The following is a 23812-nucleotide window of genomic DNA, read 5'->3' as shown; positions in this document are numbered from 1 at the left end:
ACGTACCGCAATCTACAACCTCTCAGCAACATTGGCTAAGCGTTTGGTTCCACCAGGAAACAAATCAGGCCAGGTGTAAATGACGAATACCTTTGGAGCCTGGAGTTCCAGGTGTGCCAGGTGTACCGGGTAATCCGTCGTAGCCTTTATCTCCCTTAGGTCCAACGGGACCGGGTCGACCAGGAATTCCCTCCAGAGAGTCACCGGGGGCACCTGGGGTTAAACGGTGAGCTCTACATTATGCAGGAAATGATAAGTATGCGCAGTAATCGGCCATCGGGAGTACCAGCGATAATCTGACTAACACAACAATGGCAACACAAAACTAGGCAAACAAGCTCTCCTATTTAAAATTTTTTGGCGTAATAGAGTTGAGAAAATGAGCCACTAACTGTTAGAAAAGCAGAAAAAAAGCGCACATGAGGTCTAATGTGCGTTTTTTTTTTTCATTTGCCCAAGTGACCTGCATCTGGGGTGACATATTTCCAGTAAACTACAAATTGTTGTAACAAGCATTTTGCGCAGTCCCAGTTATATTACATACAGAGCGTAACAGCGTGTATTATCATGAGTCTTTGTTCGTTAAGGTATTACTTTGGGCAGCCATAAAGAGTGCAGTTCATGATATATTTGCACCAAAATAGTTTTAACACTTTTGGGATGAAGTAGGCGCATCTCTATTAATGATCACCGGCTGTCACTTTTTTTTGTATTCTACAGCCAATACAATATGTTACCGAGGAGCTAGTGCTATGCAACCAAACCACAAATGCTGAGACACACATCTATTACGAGCATTGATCGCTGTCTCAATGTCTATGCACACAAGGTTAAAGCTTTTTGCCCAACTTATACCCAGTGGACGTTAGACTGGGATTGACCGGTAACAAAGACCTAAAGCTAATGTAAGCCCCTCGTGTTCAAGCATGGTTGCTTCTGTGCTGCTGTCTGCATGTGCATGCCGTGAAGAGACCAAGCCAAATCAGAAATGAAATCTTTGTAACATCGCGCCAAAGTTGTTGACGTGATGTTAAGTATAAAAAAAAGTTTCAGTTTTACCACAAGGGTGAAGCAATGGATGCAATAGTAACAACTTGGAATGTAACGCGGAGAATGGCAAGGAGATCGAAAGGTGCAGCACGCTCATCACGCACAAATAACGCACAAAAACAACACACACAAGACGAGAGCCAACTAACAACGTTTACAGCTCGACATTTAGCACGCTGTCGAAACAAAAACGAGGCTCAAAACGTAAACACAGGTACAAATATGAGTGCGAACTAACAAGTGTCCCAGTTGTTACTTTGCTGTGTTTGAAAAGCGCGCTCTTTCCGCAAACGGGGCTTGCCCAGAGAGCGATGTGATCTTTGTGCGCTCGGCCACTAAACGCAATCATTCCGGTCAAAGCTGAAGGCGCGCGATTCTCCCCCACCACAACATAAGTGCGCAGATAAGGCCCCTTCCATCAACAGAGCAAAGCACGCATGGCAATTTTGGTCTGTCTGTCTGTCTGTCTGTCTGTCTGTCTGTCTGTCTGTGTGTTTGTCTGTCTGTAAATTTGTCTGTTTGTCCGCCATAACAATACCCCAAACGGCCTTAAACGATATCCCTAACGACCAACCCCATCTGCAGTGCCCACCAATATTGCTCAAGTTTCAGCCTTCATGCTTGTCGGATTGTCAATTAAAAAGCAATTATTGCGCACATCTGAGGCACCATAAGAACATGTCAATATTTTGTATGTGTGTTTTTATTCTATAGAAGACATACATAAATAATTCTAAGGGCCATTTCATTTATCACGCTGCACTAACGATGCAACACTATGCAGAAAAATGCAAGTGTTCCTAACGCTTTGCTAAGACGACATGTTGGTGGCACCTGCCCGTCGCTTTGAGTTCTACACCTTATCGCCTCCGAGACAGGCGCGCACGCCTTCCTTCGTTTTTGAAGATAACTGCCAGATAGCGCTCGTGTCTAACGTGCCTCGATGCACTCGTTTGCCTTCGCTGCATGGATCGAGACTCTCTAACGCAGCGCCCCCAGAATGCAATAATTCACCAAGTTTCTTACACATAATATCAAATAAACATTTTTTTCACTCTCTGCAGATGCAAAACTATCGTCTTTCGACGACAATTGCAGTGAAAAATGCAGATACGGGGCCAATTTTTTATTGTTTTTTTCTTGCATTTTCATATATGTAGATACGTATACATATACGATGATAGACGGGGACGCCTAAGCCTGCGGCAAAATTCAGTCGAGAGCGTCTATATAACCGCTATCGCAGTAAAACATAATGAAAGAAAAAGAAACAGAAGGAAATACACAACCACACAGCACTCTATTCATGCACTTTGACGTCACAGTTTGTCTATCAGTGCACAAACAATATGTTTGTGGCTGTTCAGAGCCGGCATACCGCGCTCTCCTTTAGGTCCCCTTTCTCCCTTGGCTCCAGGAAAGCCATCAAGACCATTGCTTCCATCCATGCCTTTGATACCCGGGTAGGAGATGCCGGGGACGCCCTTCGGACCAGGTTCACCCTTGGGACCTGGGGCTCCCGGGTAGCCTGTTGGGCCATCAAGACCAGGCAGGCCTGGAAGTCCGTTGTCACCCTTGTCACCCTTAGGTCCAGGTGGACCTTCGCGTCCTGGTATGCCGGGTAGGCCAGGTCCTCCGGGATCTCCCGGTAAACCACGAGGACCAAGGTCACCTGTGCAAAGGTAGAGGACACAGCATTAGTACATTTACTCACCGCATCACTGATGAGCAGGATGCCTGCCATCTGAGACATGTAGAAACAACATTGGTAGCACTTTCTCTTTAGATACAGTAACGCATGCTGTCTGCAGCCCCTTTCTGGCGGCTCTTTTCAGAATACGACACTTCATACCACAAGCGGCAGATTTAAAAAATGACCTAAGTAAATTATAACCAGAACGAAACAGTGATCATTATGGGCCACGTGGGTCTAGCAGAGCGCCCATGTGCATACTAGAGATATAAAACACAATAGCTACACTTCGGCCGGCTTTTATCGGAAAATGTAAGCACAGTTATCTGTTTGGGTCGAAACGTACATCATTTTCAGAATATGCGACTAGTTTATCGATTGGGTTTACGCTTCCCACCATTCCCTACCTGCCCGAATTGGCAATGGTGGCCTATCTGCAACTTGCCGTAAGCAACAGATAATGAGCCAAGGAACTATAAGGGAACTATTCGACAGTTTAATTACAGTTTGGAAACGATAAGCTGAAAAAATGGGCAAAAACGACTTGCCGCTGGCAGGAGTAAAAAACGTGTACGTTCTACTGGCTGTTGTGCTACGACAGCAGCTGTCTGCCCTTTCAGATTTTTGAGCATTTGTGTGCGTAGAAGAGTTCACCCTATGAACGTTAGCTGCTGCCCTATCCCCCCCCCCCTCCTCAATCCTTACCTCCCATCCATGGTTTTGAATTTTTTGAATTGAATTTGAATTTTTATTCATCAATTGTGAACATGGAAAAGTGCATGGGTACAGATTCACTGGGAGGTCCCAAGGTAAGAACTGCAGGCGGGACCTCCCAAGAACCGCAGGCGGGACCACCCAGAACCGCAGGCGGGACCTCCCAGCTTTGCCAGCTTTACGAGCCGGCAACCATCCTATGCTACCCCAAGGTGTCAAACCAGCCGGAGTCAAGACCTTTGGGACGAAATGAATGCGAAGACAGGGCCCAACTCAAGAAGATGGATGGATGGATGAAAAACTTTTATTGGGGTCCTGAAGGATTCCACTCCCGTTTTATAGGAGTAGGATCGCGGGCCGCTCCCACGTTAGGACGGGGAGGCCCAGCCTCACCGCCACATCGTGGGCCTTCTGGACAGCCTTGAGTTGTTGTATGAGAACCGGAGTCGTGAGCATTAAATGAAAAGAGTTTTCAGAAAATTCTTCATTTTTTCTTTGTAAAGAAGGGCACCTCCACTGAAGAAGAAGAACAAGAATTTATTAGCGAAAAACACTTCGTTGCCGCTAAAACAAGGCAACGCCGCGTGGTCGGGCCCATATTCCAAGGCACCGCTGGCTCTCGCCATCCTTTCAGGCCTCCTGACTAGCCTCCGCTGGTCCTCGAGGGCGGGGCTGGACATTGCCTCCTACATCTCTCTGCTGTTGTCCTTTTTGTGTTCTTCGGTGTGTGCCGTACATTTCCACTTGATGTAGTAGAGCATCCGTGTGCTTCCACACCACGGGCCTATGTCTCTGTAGGCTGTTGGGTAGTACGTATGCAATCCGTGGATGTTTATGCATGTGTTTGTTTGGAGTCGGTCTAACGTCGCAGAATCTATGGCCGTAAGGTTCTTTTGTGGTGCTAGGTAATGCCTCCGCAAATCTCTGTAGTATTGCAGGATTGCTTTGTAACTAGGATCAATGGGTGTCGGGTCCTCCACGGTGTATCCATCGGCAGCTCGGTAATTAGTGAAACCTCGAGCCGCCTCATCTGCATAGAGGTTCCCAGTAACACCCTCGTGTCTCGGGGCCCAAATGATTGTCTGGGTATAGTGTACTTCCAGCAGTCTGCTACTTTGGGTGAGTATCCGGTGTGCCTCGGTGCCGATTTTCTATTTCTGATAATTTCTACATGCGGCCTGAGAATCTGTGATAATAGTCAGCACAGTGTTGTGCTTCATGCCTTCTCTTATCGCTAAGACAATCTCTTCTGCTTCTATGATATTTACTTGAGAAACAAAATCACAGGCTGTGATCTTGTGTTTACCACAACCACTACCATATTTTTTTGCGTTGGCCCAGTATGGCAAAGCATCCGTGAATCTCTAAATATTCAAGAATTGTTGTTTTGTCGACATACGCTGCTCGAGCCTTTTCTGCCCTGCTTTTAATGTTGGATCCATGTTTTCTGGTATTGGCGATACCCCATACAAATCTCTGATCTGGCATGGTAGTGTCTTGGTCTTTTGGTGTGTGTTTATACACCTTTCACGGCCGACTCTTTGAAGAAGACCTCTGCCTGCTGGATTTTGGGCCAATTGAGTCTTCTGCACTATGAATTGTGATTCAGCTAGCTCATCAAAGGTGTTGTGGAGGCCGAGAGATAGGAGCTTCTCATTAGAAATGTTGCACGGCACCCTCAATGCTGTCTTATACGCCATCCTTATAATTTAATCGGACTTGTCTTGTTCCTCCCTATTCAGGGCATGATAAAGGAGCGAGTGCCCAACTGAAGGGCCCAACTTTTATTATTCGCAGCTTTATGAAGCTTACAGATAAAATGTACGGCGTTGACAGGCCACTTGAAACTTGAATCTTACCGGGGAATCCATCTTTTCCGGGTGGACCAGGTAGACCTGGCGCACCTTTAGGACCAGGAGGTCCAGCGGGACCGGCCATGCCTTGAGATCCCTGCGTTGCAATAACACCAACGCGGAGCGTTTTACAGATTGATGAGGCAGACTGATTTCGAAGCTAAGGATACAGCAAGAGAAAAAGAACGAGTTAGTGGCGTATACTTCATTTCTTATTCAAAAAGAAAATGAAGTCGCAGTGGCCGAAATCATGAGAGCGTTCATTTGTGCTATCGCGAATGTCATGTCTTGGCGTCGAGAGGCATCTGGCAAGCCCCCCCTCTCCCGTCCCTACATTGTATGACCTACGCTGTAATAAGCATAAATATTATTCCAATGACGAAAAATAATGTTCAAGTATTGGCTGTTCCTCGTCAGATAGATGCATATATTGTGCAGCCAATGTAAGTGTCTTGCCCTCTCCTCCTTCACAAACACACACAGTTCAGGGAAAGTTTTTGTACTGTATGAACACGATTAGCTGCAAAGTAAAACACACACACACATACACAGGGAAGAACTCGATGACAGGACGAGTGGCTTTAGGTTCTCTCGTCAAATTACGTTAATACGTGTTAGGTCAAATACGTTAAAACGTATTTTTGGTCTGTATGTGGCTTGCATATAGCACGATAGTTGAGGCCCTCTGCACGTGGTTTTCTAAGCAGCAGCTGCTGTAGGGTGATTTATTACTTACTCCTGGAAGACCAGGTGGTCCTGGCAGACCACGAGGACCTGGTTCACCGGGGACGCCGGGGTCACCTCGCAGGCCGCTTACGCCTTTCAAACCAGGAAGACCTTCATCTCCTCTGTCGCCCTTTTAATAGAGTGATAAAAGTGTAATTCATATCCCGTGAATTGTGTATTCACTGACGCAGAATCACGCCTGTCACCTTCTCTGAAAGGATAAATTGTGCTTCACCGGACGTACATATGCAATTGTACCTGTCGTGATTTTCCTAAAAATGATGAGAGCAGGACACGCAAAACAGCACGTGCTAGCACTGTGCTCATTACGAGATACAGTCTGAACATAGCCTTACGAAGGCGAAGCAACTGCAGTAAGTATAAGTAAAAATTCCCAGCATTTAGTTGTGCCGATAAAAGTGACGCTTCACTAAAAGCGCGTGCTGCGAGAATTTGAAAATGTGCAATAACCCTTCCGACTTATTAGTTAACTCACCACATAGTCATTTTGTAAGAAGCGCTTTATCGTTCGCATATTGTCTTATTAGGCTCGACAACCGTTAAACACTTCGGCTGTAAGTGAACTGAAGAGAAATGCACAACATAATTTAGCATGCATAGCAAACACATATCTCACACAGTTATAATGGGAGCACCTGGAACTAATGATTGTCACGTAACCTGATCCTGAAAAGCGTGTCGGAAGCATGCCTTACCTTGAATCCTGCCGGCCCTACGGGACCTGGGTAGCCATCTTTGCCCTAGAATAAAAAGAAAAAAAAAAGAAATTTGTATGAGTGCATTCTTAAGATGCGCGTGAAATAAGAGGAACAATCACTCACCCTGGGACCGGGGTGGCCTGGCAAACCCTTTTCTCCTTTCATGCCAATGTCACCGTGTTTTCCCTGTTCAATGAAAGGTAATGCTTTACGAACCGTATCCACATCAAGGATCCCTCTTGAATATTACAAAAAAAAAACAAGAATTATAATCCAATTCAGATAATGTAGGAGAAACATTGGGCAGTGTCTTCTTTCGAAATCGGTACTATGATAGTCAGCTATCTCAATATATGCGATATTGGCCATAGTACAGGGTCGCACTGCCCCATGCCGATGGTATATAGGCTCTTGCGTCTACAATAAAACTTGTTCAGATGGTATCAAGATGTGCAACTTTGTAACAGATTTCCATGTGGCAGTTATTTTCATGAATGCATAAACAGATAATAGTATCACGAAATATTGTCGGCCATAATCCCATGGGAAAACATTGCAATATGCCATCACCCTGGGTTTCGTTGTTGAAGATGTGTGAAACGTTATATATATATAATCTAACAGACAATAATTCCAAGGAATGTATAGGGGAAGTTATTAGACCAATTGTAAAGTAAATGTGAAGAAAGAAAAGTTGGTGAAAAGATAACTTGTCGTGAGCAGGAACCGAACCTGCGACCTTCAAATAACGCGCTGAATGCTTTACCACTGAGTTACCACGGCGGCTATCCCCCCTGCCATTTTATTGGGTTTATATGTGAATTTAAACATGGGAGTGTCAGTCAGTGACACCTGTAGCCATGGAAATGAGTGTGGCACACTCTTTATGAGCCTGTTTGGTGTCACGTAGCATGTGAACTTATTACGAGCTGGCAGCTGACCAATAGTCCCTCGTGTACAACCTAATGGCACCAAGTCTGCCACTACGAGACCCTCGTTAATGAATAAAGAAAAGAAGTGTATACTTAAGGGCTCGTTTTCCATGTTTTGACACAATAATAATGAGATCTCATTATTATTGTGTCAAAACATAGAAAAACAAGCCCATAAGTATACACTTCTTTGCTCTCTCTCTCTCTCTCTCTCTCTCTCTCTCTATATATATATATATATATATATATATATATATATATATATATGTGTGTGTGTGTGTGTGTGTGTGTGTGTGTGTGTGTGTGTGTGTGTGTGTGTGTGTGTGTGTGCTTAGTTTTGTGTTCGGTGGTTTAAGATATTATTTGGCGTCAACACAAAGGCCAGAAAAATCTTATTAAGGACCATTATCTAGATTCATGAAAAATATGAAAATATCACAAAATTAAAAACTTACGCTGGGTCCTGGATTTCCAGACTGTCCTGGGTCTCCTTTCATACCAGGTTCACCCTAGAGAAAACAAACACAGTAAATTGATCAACATGAGATTTTGCTTAAGTTCCACATTGACCCTCGTATAACCTTGACTTTAAAAAAAATGAGCCTAGTGGAGGTATGTGATTATATGGTTCCTCGTGATATTTCAGATGCACCTACATTTTTGAATGTGGTTCACATGTTTGCAAGAGAGATCAAAGGTGTTTCCTGTTGGCTATCCGCCTAGTTTGCTTCGAAAGACACCCTTGCCCATCAGCTTTTGTTTTCTATGGACAGATTAAGGGGCTGATATACAGGCCAGGGGCACAAATAATTTTATTCGTGTCTGAGGGGATGCTAAGTTTCTTTGTCTCTTTCTCTCTCTTTCTTTTTCAGGAAGATGTTTGCTGAAGTCCCCGAGCAGCGCATCCTTGAGGCACGCTGAGGTTTGTTGCATGTTGAACTTTAACAGCACAGAACAACATGAATTAAAGAAGTCGAACTAAATGAACAGCCGAAGCACAGCAGCCAAACCTCAAAATAGCCTCCACGGCAAACTACTAATAGAGGCTGCTTGCATCTGCACTTAAAGTAGCACTGACGTCCTTCGTCAAGTCATACTCCACGCCTTCTGAATTTGTTCATCCGCTCTCGCTTAGGAAAAAAATGAATAAACATAGCAATAGCTGGAGGAAGCAGTGAACTTGGACAGCCAGTATCAAGTACAATTCATCACTTTAACAGTGTTTCTACACAGTGCTGATGGATAGCTGTTTACTGGCACCCCTGAGCTGAAGACCCCGCTGTCCTGTTAAATTCAGAACTGCCGCCTTCTCCCCATCAATTTTAGAACATGTCAGCGAGGACTCTGCGCAAACTGTGAGCTTACCTTGCTGCCCTTAGGTCCTCTCTCGCCAGGAGGGCCAACAATACTGTCAGGAACCTTATGACTTGGCTCGCTGCAGTTCCCGGGTAATCCACGTGGCCCTTGGGAGCCCTTTTCACCCTAAAAAAGAAATAAAGCAGCTTAGTTAGCAAGATGGTAGAACTGACGGATGGTCACCTTTTTTGTCATTAAAGAGATACTTACAGGCTCTCCCTTGCTTCCAGTAAAACCGATGCCCATGTTTCCTTTAGGTCCTACTGGTCCGTCATTTCCTCGGAAACCCTGCACAAGTGAAGCCGCTTCGTCAATTATCATTAAAAAAAATAAGGGAACGCTGATGCCTCTTTACGAAGAAAAAAAGGCAGCTTTATTATATGATAGACTAAACATTGAAGCACAACATCATGTTATGCGCACAATGGACACTTTCCGACTATGATAGTACAATTTGCGACATTAAAAGGAAACAAAAACAAATAAACAAATACTGCACTCTTTTGGCACAGGAATGAAACTAATGATTAAAAGAGAACTAAAGCCAATTGGTTGTTTTGTACTTATGTGTGCCGGGCAGAAAACTTGCCGTGCGCAGTGCACCTTTGCTAGTTCGTGCCATGCATGCATATACTGAACATCTAAGGAGTTCAAATGTATGAAGTTGTCTTCAGTCTTTGCGACGTATTCGTAATGCTTAACACGGCTCACCGGTGGTCCTTCAGGGCCAACGTCACCCTTTTGTCCAGGAAGGCCATCAGCTCCTGGAGGTCCCTACAAGGCGTATGATTTTGCTTGTTAGACCAATTTTGGGTTAGTAGTTAAAACAAAGAGCAAACCGAATAAAACCAGACTGTTCGACTTACGGGAGGTCCAACTTGACCATTGCGTCCGGGGTCACCCTGCCGAAACGAGAAGAACGAAGCAGTTAATAAAAATTGCTCTAGCACTGGATCATAGCGCGAGGATTCCTCACCCTTCACGTTCCCTCCGTAAAATGCAGCCAGAAAAAAATGGCATTGTTTTAATTAGGACACACGTGACACACTGAAGCTTTACATCTGTTTGGTAGAGGCTTCATGCACCTTCACTGACACGCGAATCACGGTTCAGGCTAGGGGCACGAATTTGGAGAAGGAAGCAAAATGGTGCCTTATTTAGAGGACGTCAACCAGTCACGTGCAGCCTGCACAATCAAAACTGCTAAAATGTTGGTTACACACATCCAGTACAAGTGCAAAAATTTATTCCACGTAATTAATTCTCTAAAATAGTTCGCCTCTCATAAACTTTCAAAAGAAAACATAAAAAGTCATTATTGTTGTGCCACAACTTCCTTCACTCTTTATATGTGCAGTTTTGTTTTTAGAGCTGCAAGGCAGTAAGAAGCGTGCTAACACACACAAAAAAATGCGCTGTCTGTGCCACAGCTTCGCCGCCTTTGTCTATAGCTTATCGTGCAAGTATGTGACAATGCATCGACTAAGCTCCGCTGCTCAAACGTTCTCATATTAGCCCAACTGCCTGCCACTCAAGAGCACTTGGACGGGATCCCGGCCTCGGTGGCCTCATTTTTGTTGGGGGCGAAAATGCTTGAGGTCCATTTACTTAGAGTTAGGCGCACGTCAGGCGGTCGAAATTTCGGGAGCCCTCTACTGCGGTGCGCCTCATAGGTTTGGGAAGCTGAAGCCCAACAATTATTATTATCAGTTAAAAGCATTCAGATTCAGACAGCAGTAAGTGACCTTTGACAGTAGTGAATCAAACATATATGGGCATTGTTTTAACAATTCCCCATAATTATCATTGAACAGCTCGTGCACTGAGTGCCGTGAGGGAGCAGCAAATGACACCGCAATAGATTTTTTTTTCACGTCTGAAAACAGTATCTGTGGAGAAAACAAGCGATGATTTCCACTTGCCTTCTCTCCTTTTGTTCCAGGGGGTCCATAGGCGGGCTCTCCTCTCGGTCCTGGTGGACCAGGTGGGCCAGGGTCACCGGGCGGCCCGTGTGGTCCAAGAGGACCGACCGGCCCAGGATCTCCCTGCGGGTAACATAAATAACTTCACGTCGTGACTGCACAAAATAAGCGCTAATGACTGTGTAATATAGATCATGATGATGATCAGAATGCGCTGGAGTCAGGTTTTGGAAATTGTCCTAAACAAATAATGCAAGCAATATCGGTGGTAAGCACTAACTATTGATGTCCCAAACACCTGGTGCGCAAGTGTAAACCATTGGCATGAAAAGGTGTGGGTTGTTCGCTCTCTCTAGGTGCATTCTTTATAACCGCAAATTAATAATACATGACGTAGCTCTCACCTTTGTACCATTGCAACCATCAAGGCCAGGTGTTCCTCTAGATCCCGGAGATCCCGGAACGCCCTGCAGAGATTAGTGAGATGAATGAAGTCAATTATGCCTCAGACCTCATCGCAGTGCGGGACGTCGCATAGCAAAATGTTCAGGCCTGCATATTTAACTCTGGCGTGTAATAGGCAATACATTGTATACAAGCCGCCTTAATGACGCCTCCTTAGTAGAGACCAGCGAGTATCACTTACCGGTATTCCGTTAATTCCAGGGAAGCCAGGCATGCCCATTTTTCCCTGTGGAGAATCACAAAAGTATAACATTTAGCTAATAAAAACCACGCAACACCGTTAGTTGAGCAAAATATATGAATATTGTCCAGTACCATTTCTGATAGTTCCTCCGGTTAGTAGGTGTTTGAGTTCATATTTTTTTACTTGTTTGTACCGAACTCCCATTTTACTGCAAGCTTACGTCAGTCATAAAGTTGCATTTTTAATTTCTACTTCATTTTTCTTCGTAAGTAACGACAGCAGGTGTAAATAATTTGGAAAGTATGTTTATCTTTTTCAAATGTGAAGTATTTCTTAGCGAACTTCGGCAACTTTGAGTGCATCTATCTATCTATCTATCTATCTATCTATCTATCTATCTATCTATCTATCTATCTATCTATCTATCTATCTATCTATCTATCTATCTATCTATCTATCTATCTATCTATATCTAGCTGCTTACGTTTCGGCGCTCTGGTGGTCATCCACCTAACTTGGCGTGAACCAAAATTAGCATGGGAGGGTAAGACGGTTTAACCAATGTGACGCGCTGGTATAATGTCACATGAATAATGTCACAATTACGTCACGTACGTCGTCAAACACTTTCCGCCAAACAGTGGCACATACCCAAGGGTGGGTATGGGCCGCTGTATGGGAGTATGTGCCACAGTTGATTGACAATTAGTATCTACCCAGGAACGACAAGAACACACATGGGCAATTTTAACGTGCGAGCGCTAAGATTTACCCGACACCGGTAGCGTCGATTTGACGAATGCAGAGAATAAATGTCTGGGTCCCGGCTGGAATCGAACCCAAGCATTCTGCGTGGCAATGAAGAATTTTAGCACAAACCTAAGCCAGGTCTCTGAACTGCTTTTCAAATAGGAGCTGATATTCGTGAAACGTCAATGGGGGTTGCAGTGCTGCCTACCCAATTTTATAAACATTACATACGTAATCCTTTGATACAGCCGTCCCGTCAAGTTAACGTGAATTGGGGTTACGTGCCATGCGCTGAAGTTGATTTATGTAGTAGTGTCCAGGGCCAGCGTCCTCGAGAACATCATCGCTTCATATCAGCTTCTGGTGTTGCTAATATGCATGTTTCAGTTCGCATCGTTGCACAAGTGCAAGCAACTGGTTATATAAACATCTGAAACACTTCAACATATGTCTGTGCGTGCAACATTTGTACGTATATTTAGCGTCATTCCATGACGTGTCGCGCAATAAAAATATTGCAACACGGTCACCTTCCCTCCGCATGATTCGCATATTGTTGATTTCCAGGTAGGTGGGATCTGCCAATTTCTCTTTCCACAGTGCTTTGATTGTGATTTTGAGCTTGAAAATGTTATATTCTCAAAAAAAAAAAAACGCGAAGCAGAAACATTATAAGCTTGTCAGCTTGCAAAAAAAGAAGAAAAAAAAACACGCGTGCAGTTTTTTTTGTCGTTCCCATTTTGTGATAGCGTTAGAAATTCGAAGCATTGTAGCCGAAGTGTTTGTGCCTCGCTCAATACGCCCACTTCGTTGTGGAGTCAGTGCCTGAAATCATGGCCGTTTAATTTCAAGTTTATTATTTTTTACTTGTTTGTTTTGCATACCCAAAAGTCCCGAGGCCACCTGTTGGATCCGTAACCTGAAATTTATCCCTTCAAGAAAGTTAAACGGCGCAAAACAGATGTGAACCCAGAAATGCATGTGACAGGGCAGGCGTCAAGTACAGTCGATCAAATCTTTAGCTATCGTGAATGAGTTGCAGTTTTTTCTGTGTATCTTTGCCATACGACTGAATGAAGCTTCGGTTAAATTAAGGAAATGTGTATGCCCATAAAGCACATGTACACAAAGCAATTTTTTTTCCAACTTCGTTCGATAGTATGGCACTGACAGACAAAAGAGTGGCCGCTACGCACAATAGCTAAAGTTTTGGCCGACTCTACGTGTTGCTGTCGTATGTGCTTTTACATCATCGACTCGTTTGCGCCGTTCATTTTTTTTTCTTTTTTTCCCTGATGTGCATGATATACGAACTACGGGCCAACATTCTGCGTTAGGTTACAGTCTATGTCCGGATTGCTCACGATAAAAGTTCGCTGTTTCTGTTGCTGCGGATGTCATGTATGTCGCGCTGAAGGCCTTCCTTGCAAGATCAGGGTACAGCACAACAGCAACGTTCAAGGGCCCCTTAAACAACCTTTGAAAACAGAAAAAAAAAAGACAAGCGCATTATTCTCTCCCGGTGTGGCCCGTCTTCTGGGAACAATAGGTAACGCCAGCGTACACAGTTCGCGTAACGTCATGAGGCTATGTATGCCCTCGATCGCTCCTTATGCGAGGGATATAATTTGTGAATCATCTCCTTCCAGGTTTAGCCATGTCGTCGCACGCCCATCATTCCCCGTGTCACGTGACTAACGTGTGCGACCAATTCATTTCACTTTGTTTTCGACTGCGCAAGCGGCAATAACAGTGTATAGCAAAAAAAAAAAGCGAAATCCTGATATGTTCCACGCTATAGTAGCTGACATTGCCGCCACGTTTTATGAACAAGAAATACGCGGCGATGAAGAGATAGCCCCTGTAGGAAGCGTAGTAAATGCGAGATTAAAACCACCCCCTTGTCTCTAAGCCTGAAGTGGTTTAGGGCACACCTGAACCCATGTAAGCCCAAAGGCATACGAGTATGCATACGACATACGAGTATGTCGGCTTCTGTGTTGCCTTTACCTTCTTCCCTGCGGGCGCTATCTCGACCACGCCACTTCTTTGGACAACAAATGGAGACGTGCATGTCAGCACTGATCGCATGTTCTGGCGTGCGAATGCGCATGGCAAAACGCAAAACGTGACAGCAGATGGTTCAGACTTGATGACCAACTTATGTGAACCATTCAACAAATTGTATCCTGGTGATGTCGCGTGCGTCAACCTGTCGGCGTCACGACGTGCGATGAAGAAGTAGAAATCCAAGGAAGGCCTAGACGTAAGGATGCTATACTTATTGCAACTATTAGTGGCGGTCCAGGGGCCCTTTAAAGCAACCGCTTATTCTCAAGAACGCGCCGATATATGATGTGGTTGTGCCGCTTAATGCGAAGACTATCATAATCTTCTCATTTTTTGTGTATTGTGTTCTGTTTTCCCCAGACATCCTGACTACCGTAATATACACACCCGTTCTCCCTTAGGGCCGCGGGGTCCGTCCCGGCCAGCTTCTCCTTTTTCTCCTTTATCGCCAGGCAGACCTTCGGGTCCAGGGTGTCCCTGGACGCCAGGAGGGCCTGGAGGACCGGATGCACCCGGCGTTCCCTGAGTTGGCGACAATGATGAGCACTGTTAGCAAGTCACTGAGTCGACGCTGTCAGCAATAAATAAGGTGATTGGTGAAGGAATGCGAACCGGTTAAAGAAAAAGAGCCTAAAGGTTACTTCGACACAGAAAAAGCAACAGGGGAGACAGGAAAAAACAAATGAGGCCGACTTCGCAGACATCAATGCGGTGTGCAGCCAGAGGCGCTTACACAGGCAGATGATAATTCCGGAGAAATTGACATTGAGCCGAAAGAAGCAGACGGCAAAAAAAAAAGAAAAAAAGAAATTGTTGGTGTAGTAACAAAACATAAAAGTTGTACACCAATCAATATATTTTTTAGTCAAAACATGATAGGTTCGAGTTGTTTGAACATGAGACTGAACAGGAGAGGTCTTTAACATGCATGTATATGAGAACTCTGTGGTACATCATGAATTTAAACAGCGTCGAAAAATCTATGACCAGGAAGAGTGACATACGCATGCACTCGCGCACAGCGAGCCATGTTTTTTTTTTTTTTGAAAAGCGCGATCTCATTGATCAAGTAAGGTAAATTCGACTAAATTGAGATGTGTACTATGTCACCTCCACTTAACTGCACTGAGACACGAAAAATTCAAATGTTATGGAAGTGTGTCCTTCCATGCAATTCATAATCTATAGCATCATGTACATGACGCGATGCTCAATTATTTATTCTGTTCCCGGATGGCTACTTCCAGTGACCCTTGAAACATTCGGACGAATTGTTGATTGTGAAATTTTTGAATGAAAAATGTATGAAATAATTAGTTGCCATAATGAATATTTTCACCATAACATATGCCCATCAATCAGAACATGACGCTGATTCAATGCTGTGGATCTACAGGACTTGACGAAAAGGACTTTGCCCTAATGTTAACTTCCTATGTTTGGCGAATAGCGCCCCTTTTGCCACAAATTTGGGGAGACATTGCGCCCGAATCGAATAACCGAACAAAGCGTGGAAGGGTGTATGGTGAGAACACTGCAGCAGTAGCAGGGCAAGGCAAACGACGTGCACAACTTAGCCAGCCAACTCACCCGAGATCCTTTTTCCCCTATACACCTGCATCCCGAGCATGAGCTGCAGTTTCGCTGTTCAGCAGCGTAGCCGTTATAACCATTTCGCTGGACTCCGCCCTGGCCCCGGCCATTGTTCCATCCGGTTTGGTTGTACCGTGGGTCGCGATAGAATTGCCGGTACCCTGCCTGCAAATGAGACAGAAGGCAGCGTGGTTGTCATTATACGGAAGCATGCCAGAAAATAGGCACACTTGGTTACCGCTTGGCTTTATCGGACGCTTTCCAATGATTCATGTTCATCGACAAAAAACAAATAACAGCGCATCTTATTGCTTTATTTTCCCCCATTTCTTTTTCAAGTATGCAAGAAGTTCAGTTAATCATCTTAAAGCACACATCGATGGCTCAATACGAACCGGGAGCATACCAGAAATTTCTTTTTGATTAAGGGGGAAGGGGGGGGGGGAGAGGTCTACTACATTTTACGTATGCTCGTTCGCACGTTCATATTCATACATCTACGCAGGCATACGTGAAAAATTCGGTGAAGAGGGGGGTTGACCCTCCTCCTCCATTTCTATATACACAACGCCGGATACCACGTGATCCGTCGTTGTGTTTCTTCTGCAACTAGAGTTAACCTTGAATTGCATCTCACCCCCATATTCTAGAACGTCCCTTCACTCAACGCTTCACCTTCACTTGAGAAAGCCGATGGAAGCGCGTTCGCTAGGTCAGGCAAATCACTGCATATCAGCGATAATGTGGTCCGATTCTCGAGCAGCGCAGCGTCATTTTCAACCGAGCAGCGGCGCAGTGCTCAACTTTGTCAAGTGAAGGGTGAAAGTCGAGGAGCGTTTGTGAATACGGGGGTCAGTCTGGACAGACCGTATTAGCAGGAAAAAGCAATGCCATTAAGGCGCACTCTAGCTCTTTTGGTTTAAGCACGAGTATCTATTTTTTTTGTTGTTGCAGGAACACTTAACAAAAAAGATAAACCGATCTTTCGTTTAATGACTGGGGAGGAAAAAACATAAATTTAGCATGTTTAGGTTATGGATAGGTCGTAAAGGAAACGGCACCGCGTTCCAGACAAATCAACAACTAGACTTTTCTTGTATGCACAGCTGATTTATTAGCCTAAAACAAATGCGCAATTCGTATTCAGTAACTGCTGATTTCTGTAATAATTTTAATAGCACTGCCAAGGGTTAGCTACTGATCACGTGCAATCTCTCATTTATTTGTCTAGACGCGTAGATCTCTAAAGATTTCATATTTTTTGTGTATTGGAGTGGTCACCCCAGTCGCAAAGTTGCCAGTTGAATCCCAATAACAAAAAAACGCACATCCCCACCTGTATACAACATCGTATGGTTTTTAACTTCCCAAATGAAGTACAGTGCTCAATTCGGCTGTCTATAACGACGGAGCGTCGCGCGGGGAACAGCACGAGCGACATCTGCAGTCGCAAATACGCCACATCTGAGCATGCATGGCGCCAACGATGTGCCTGCACTGCAGTTTCCACCCTTCTTTATCTCCGCGGCCACGATGGCTGCTTTGGTCGTCGAAGCACTGCAAACATTACAAAACCGAAATGAAACAACAACAAAAAGAATTGTTCTCGCTTCGAGATATATCACAGCGACAACGGGTTTACTTCGTCTTTCTTTATTATTTGTTTTTGTTTTTTCGCGATATCGTTCAGAGCACTTTCGACGGCCAAAGCGGTTGTTGCATTCGCGGCGATAAACAGGGATAAGTATTGCGAGGCAGGCACATCACTGGCGCCGCGCATGCTGGGGCGTATTTGAGACGGCAGATGTCGCCCGTGCTGTTTCGCGGACGATGCTCCGTCGTTATAGGCAGCCGAGTTGAGCACTGTACCTACATATCCGACACCTTATATAGCAAGCCGAACGCAAGATGCCAGTACCATGGCTCAATATTGGACTCTTTTCTTTTTATTTTTTAGATGGGAAGCAGCTCTATACTTGACTAGCCTGTGTAACCCTGCCCCTTCGTAACCCCTCCCCCCCCCCCCCCCCCCACTGCGCATGCTCGCGTTTCGCGTCTCGTGCTGCATGCTCGCGTCTTGAGCCGGCCCAGGAAGACACCCGCAAAACTGTCGCGCCCCTCCCCCTATCTCGCCTCGCAAATCCGACGCAGGGAGCGACTGCTATAGAAAAACAAAAACAAAAAAAAAAACAGACTGCTCGCGCTGCACAACCATTCACTGGCCACCCCGTATATGTAGGCACTGGATCGCGCGTTCGGAAATCAGTCAAGGGCATCTTTACTTGGCTGTCGCTTGATAAGCGCCAACGTCAATATCGCCGCCAGTGTTAAGTGTTAGCACCCGCAGCTTCGCATCTACACGTTTCCCTTTAGCGGGAGATGGCCCAGGTTATTTTTTTTTTTCTGTAATAAGTGCATACCTTGCAAATATGTCTTGATTTCGCCGTTTATACTGTACAGCACGGACTGTTGATACGAATATTTTTTCCTGGGGCTCTGTTACTAGTGTAAGAACAACAACGGTCCCTTCTCCAACAACAGCAGTTGCCAGCGCAATAAAGAATTCGCCATCTATGTCGTGAAGCGAACGGCGCCGCCCGAAGAATATGTGGGCAGACAATTTACGATGGGGGCGGCAACGACGGCGGCTCTTGCGAAGCTCGCGCCTGGTAATGGTATGCAGAGCTTCCAAGAGATCGCACAGCGGCATCACCCCCCATCACCTGCGCGACAGCCGTAAAAAAGTTTGATCCGACGAGGCGTGCTAGACAGGCGAGAAACGAAGAAGGGATAAGGGCGAGTCGGATCTCGTGAAGAACCATTTTTCCAGCTATAGCGTTTCTTCGTGGATCCTAATACATAAATAAGAAAGGGTTCGTATATCAGCCACCATGAGTAATATTTTGCAAAGTATAACAGCAGGAATGCGTAGTCAGCGATGGTGGTCGGGCTAGACATATATGCAGGAATGACGAAAGTATTGCTCGTCGTCTGCCTCGGTAAAACAGCGGCTGGTGCTCAACCACTGACCCGAAGGTTTGGGGTGGGGGGGGGGGGGGGGAGTTCGATTTAGGCAGTAGCATTTCGATAGAGGCGAATACGATATCAGTGCATGTTCAAGAACACCAAATGGTCGAAACTTCCGGAGCACTCCACTGCGGCGTCCCTCCTAATTGTTTCATGGTTCTGGCCCGTAAAACCCCGGTTATTATTATTGTCAAATCTTGCGCTGTGCGCACGTGCTGCATGGGTTGTGATGCTTTTCTCTTTTTAGAAGTTTTCCTCCTGTCCGGAATAGGACGGGAGAGGTCATGTAATGTTTCAAAGCACATGGTGAATTCATATAGTGCACGGTGTTCCATAGTGAATTTCGGCGTAATGCATATACATATTGATACTATCAGCATATATACAATGCGTAAGGTGGAAAAAGGCTTACTTGTAAGCGTCGCATCTTCGCATAACGCATAATTGGCCATATTACTAAAGCATAGCTTGACTCTAATTTTCAACGCATTCGTTGGATCTGCATGATGATTTTTGTTCTTTAAGTAAAAAAAAAAAAAGAAGCAGAGAAGGTGGATGCGTGAAGCACTGAATGAGTTTGTTAAAATATGCAGTACATGACTCAACTCGATTCAGTGCAGATTGTAGACAGTGCAGAATTCAAGTAAATTCGAGGTAGCCCGCCTGCCGAATGCCAGATATGCGGCATATACACATCGGCTGACCTTGACTACTCAAGATCCTGTCGGAAAACATTTTACACGACGGTTCATATTACTGATTATTGTGGTTGTACAGTGCGACTTTGCTTATACACGAAGTCATTGATAATGAAGATTTATTGTTCAAATTTAGTCTTCACGGGTTCTCGTGACGCCGACTTCAATATGGAGTAGAGAGGAACAGCCGCGCAGGCACAGAAGAGGATATTATGCTACTCGGGGGGGGGGGGGGTGAAAAAATAGACGCGCTTCTACGGCCAAGGCAGAAGACCACGAACACCTCACATGCCAGCGGATCCTGCTTCGGCGAACCGAAGCCTAAATAAACTGGCGGAGACGGCAGAAGACAAGGAGTCCCATTTGGGATGCCGACCACGAAAGGGGAAACGCGGGCAGGGAATCTCGTAAACATGCGCCCGATGGAAGCCAGTCGCCACGTCATGAACGGAACGCACTCATGCGACTGCACGGGCCGGCGAGGACGAGCGGGGCACCCCTTTATGGGCCGCTGCCGGGCTTCCGCCTGCGCGGCACATGTTTGAAACAATGCTCGAGCAGGCACCGCGCCTCCCCTCCAACCCAGACGTACCCCGTGGTTCGAGCTATGTTCGGCCCGCTGGTGCGCCGCTGAGGCGCACCAGCGCTCCGTTTGCCACGTTAGTCAAGCATGAGGCATGAATGATGTTTCCCTGGATATACAACAGTTTATAGAAATGGGGCCCCGCTATACCGTGGCAACGGTCTTCACCGTGCGTCGGGACAGCGTGATGAAAATGACTGTAATGCCGTCTTGAGCGAAGGGTGTTGATGGAGCTGCAGAGACAACCAAGAATTCATCCGAATCAGCTTGTCAAGTTAAAAGCTTAATCGACTGGTCTCACTACTGCACGCTAGCTACACTTGAAGGACGCACGCACACGCGCTGTAAGAAAGTAATTTGGACCCGCCGTACGTTTTATGACACTTTTTTTCCGACATCTCATCTAGGGGGAAGGCCGATTCCTCGGCTAAAATATTGGAACAAAATGTAGCGCAACGCACGTCGTGACCAAATTACATCTCGCCTCTCTCTCGGATATATATATATATATATATATATATATATATATATATATATATATATATATATATATGTGTGTGTGTGTGTGTGTGTGTGTGTGTGTGTGAGTGATTCTCGGGGCACACCTAGCACGAAGCAGCGCAAAAGTGAGGCGCAAAGAAGCGATAATAGCGGTCGCAAACAAACAAAACGGCCACAGGCTTTTGAAAAAGCGGGGTGGTTATTTGTTACTGTGCATTAGCGAGCCAGGTTTATTCAGCAACAGAGGTGATTGATTGATTGATATGTGGGGTTTAACGTCCCAAAACCACTATATGATTATGAGAGACGCCGTAGTGGAGGGCTCCGGAAATTTAGACCACCTGGGGTTCTTTAACGTGCACCCAAATCTGAGCACACGGGCCTACAACATTTCCGCCTCCATCGGAAATGCAGCCGCCGCAGCCGGGATTCGAACCCACGACCTGCGGGTCAGCAGCCAAGTACCTTAGCCACTAGACCACTACGGCGGGGCTCAGCAACCGATGTGGTTGATCAACAATTTCGTTTCTGCTCTGGGCGTTGGTCGTGCGTCTTCAGAACTACGTGGATGCTATACGCTATATAGGGTGTTTCAAAAAATATGTCCAGTATTATTTAATAAAAATTACAGAAAACAGGCATCTGCGTGCTACCTGCGGCGTTCCCTTTACTCTGAAAGAAGGCATCTACAGAGGCGTACAAACAATAATTACAACAGTAATTGCAAAAAATTAATACAATTAACATTTTAACCAGTGACAATAACTGGTCGAGTGAAATGGGCGAATTCAAGTCCTTCCTACAAATAGTGCAGTGCCAATTTGAGATTATTTTTTTTTTTGAAAGGCCGCCACAGGTAATCACCACGGAGTGATGAAATGGGGCTAATTTAGCAGGGGATACCTAAAACGATGCCCCAAACTGCACGTCTACCATTCACTTCGAAGAAAACCCCAAAGACGACACTGTTTTCCTCACCGTCCTCAACAGTCAATCTAGACACTTCGCTTCCAGGTCACTCTAACTTCGCTTCGCAGCCGTTTATCGACGCTCGCTTAATTAACCTCCTCCACTGATGCAAGAAAGACGTTGCGGTAATTGAGGGCGTTTTGGAGGTGAACAGTAGATGCGCTGTTTCGTGCGTCGGTTTGGATTTCACCTGCTAGATTAGTCAAATTTCATCACTCCGCAATGATTACCAGTGGCCGCCTTTAAAGGAAGAGGAGGAAGAAAGTTTAAGCGGGAAGACAGGGAGGTTAGCCAGTTTTTAGACCGGCTGGCTACCCTGTGCTGGGGAAAGGGGTGAGGAGAATAAAAGATGTTAAAAAGAAATGTTGCAAAGAGAGAGAGAGAGAAATTTAAAAAATTGCGACAGATGAAAGGCAACATCAAAGAGTATAAGACACTATAGTCTGTCTCTGAGGCCAGTTGTCCGCTTTTAACCGCCTTTAAAAATTTTCAAACCGAGTATGGACTGTTCGCAGAAAGGACTTGAATTTGCCCATTTCACTCGAACGGCTATTTCCACTTTTTAAAATGTTAACTGCTTTAATTTTCCGCAATTACTGCCGTAAATAATGTTTGTACACTTCTGTAGATGCCTTCTTCCACAGTAAAGGGAACGCCGCAGGTAGCACGCACATAGCTCCCTTCTCTAAGTTCTAAATAATATTAGACACATTTCTTGAAACACCCTGTGTATATGCATCGTGTCTTTAGCGACCCCGCTATTGTCCACAGCTGCATGATGTGGCACTCAGTTGCTTTATTTTGAATTATTGAAATACTAAACTCAAAGATGGTGGAAGCTGTTTATTGAGCCGCAGTCCACCTGCCGGCGTAAAATTCGCTTGCTGCATTCTGATTGACGAACTATCAGTTGCTGGCCATATTTCTGGCGAAAAAAAAAATTATCGTCACGTGCGCTAGGTGGCTTTGTTGGTGCGGCCCGTATGCTAATGCATGGATAGATTCAGAGACCGTATCGTCTTAAATAATACGGTGTTTTCGAGCCGCGGTCACAATGTGAGCGAAGTCGCGAATGATGAAAACATCGGCTTTTGTTCGTCGAGAAAATAAGGATGTATTCATGCAGTAGACACTTGCTTATTCTTCTCTTGACATTTTTGATACTTTAGCATTCGTTAAATCGGACAAAGTCAAAAACTCGACCTCTGAGTGCCGAGAAGCCTTGGCAAATTTACTACCGCTATCAACCATGCATGACGGTGTCAACGCAATATTCAGTTATCGAATAGAGAAACGTTCACGTGCTCATGGTGATCGGTATGTGCCATTATAGAGACAGGTCGCGTAGGTTTACGAAGATGATAAGATGCCGCCGAATTTCCAACATAATGAGCGTCTTCGCGACACCCCAACACTGGCCTTGCCGGGCGTCTTCCTCACAGTCTGCAGTGTAGTAACTGCATGCACATTAGCTCCCGCCTCCTCACTCCGCCCGACTTCACGCGTTGGCTTACAGGTGCAAGGTGAGTATCACAAAAAAAAATTGCGTAAACCAGTCGAACACAGCGTTGACGTTTCCTTCCAAGGACGGAATGCTATATCCATAGTGTGTTAATATGTCTAGGCTTTGGTCTGTATACATTGCACTCGATGCGATCCGATTGCGTTGGTTACACTGATCGGCAGTCCGGTTTCACCGTCATCGACTAGGGAGCAAAAGCTTCACTTGCATGCTTGCAGATTCAGTTGTTTAGTAATGAACACATGCGGGTATAATCGCATGTTTCAAGGCGAAAACACCCATTCATGCATCGGTGAACACACTTGATGCAACTTTCATTAATAAGCGGGGAAAAAAAAGCAAGTTTCCACTTGAACACCAGTGGAGGCGCGATTTGTAGCTGTCACCACAAAGCAAGGAAAATTACCGTTCGACGGGCGAAGTGCCCCCATCCCTGTCAAGTCATCTTGCTAGCTGCAAATGTTGGTGTGACACATATACACTGC

At 45.3% G+C, this 23812-nt stretch overlaps 1 protein-coding gene across 1 annotated transcript in view; it reads right to left on the bottom strand.

Annotated features, from left to right (window-relative positions):
- Positions 1–23812, bottom strand: part of Col4a1 (Collagen type IV alpha 1) — a 71266-nt gene that overhangs the window by 25223 nt on the left and 22231 nt on the right. The window contains exons 3-18 of the mRNA XM_037413898.2: positions 16025–16192; positions 14822–14956; positions 11612–11656; positions 11370–11432; positions 10966–11088; positions 9910–9945; positions 9755–9817; positions 9254–9331; positions 9053–9169; positions 8143–8196; positions 6879–6941; positions 6753–6797; positions 6047–6166; positions 5317–5407; positions 2429–2722; positions 91–213 (exon numbers count right to left, since the gene is read on the bottom strand). Coding sequence (XP_037269795.2) covers positions 91–213; positions 2429–2722; positions 5317–5407; positions 6047–6166; positions 6753–6797; positions 6879–6941; positions 8143–8196; positions 9053–9169; positions 9254–9331; positions 9755–9817; positions 9910–9945; positions 10966–11088; positions 11370–11432; positions 11612–11656; positions 14822–14956; positions 16025–16192 — 1618 coding nt within the window. The remainder of the gene's footprint in view (positions 1–90; positions 214–2428; positions 2723–5316; positions 5408–6046; positions 6167–6752; positions 6798–6878; positions 6942–8142; positions 8197–9052; positions 9170–9253; positions 9332–9754; positions 9818–9909; positions 9946–10965; positions 11089–11369; positions 11433–11611; positions 11657–14821; positions 14957–16024; positions 16193–23812) is intronic.

The sequence above is a fragment of the Rhipicephalus microplus genome, chromosome X (genome assembly GCF_043290135.1).
Source record: "Rhipicephalus microplus isolate Deutch F79 chromosome X, USDA_Rmic, whole genome shotgun sequence".
Classification (NCBI taxonomy): Eukaryota; Metazoa; Arthropoda; class Arachnida; order Ixodida; family Ixodidae; genus Rhipicephalus; species Rhipicephalus microplus.
Note: the sequence above shows the minus strand (reverse complement) of the source record. Positions and strands in the feature narration are given on the sequence as shown.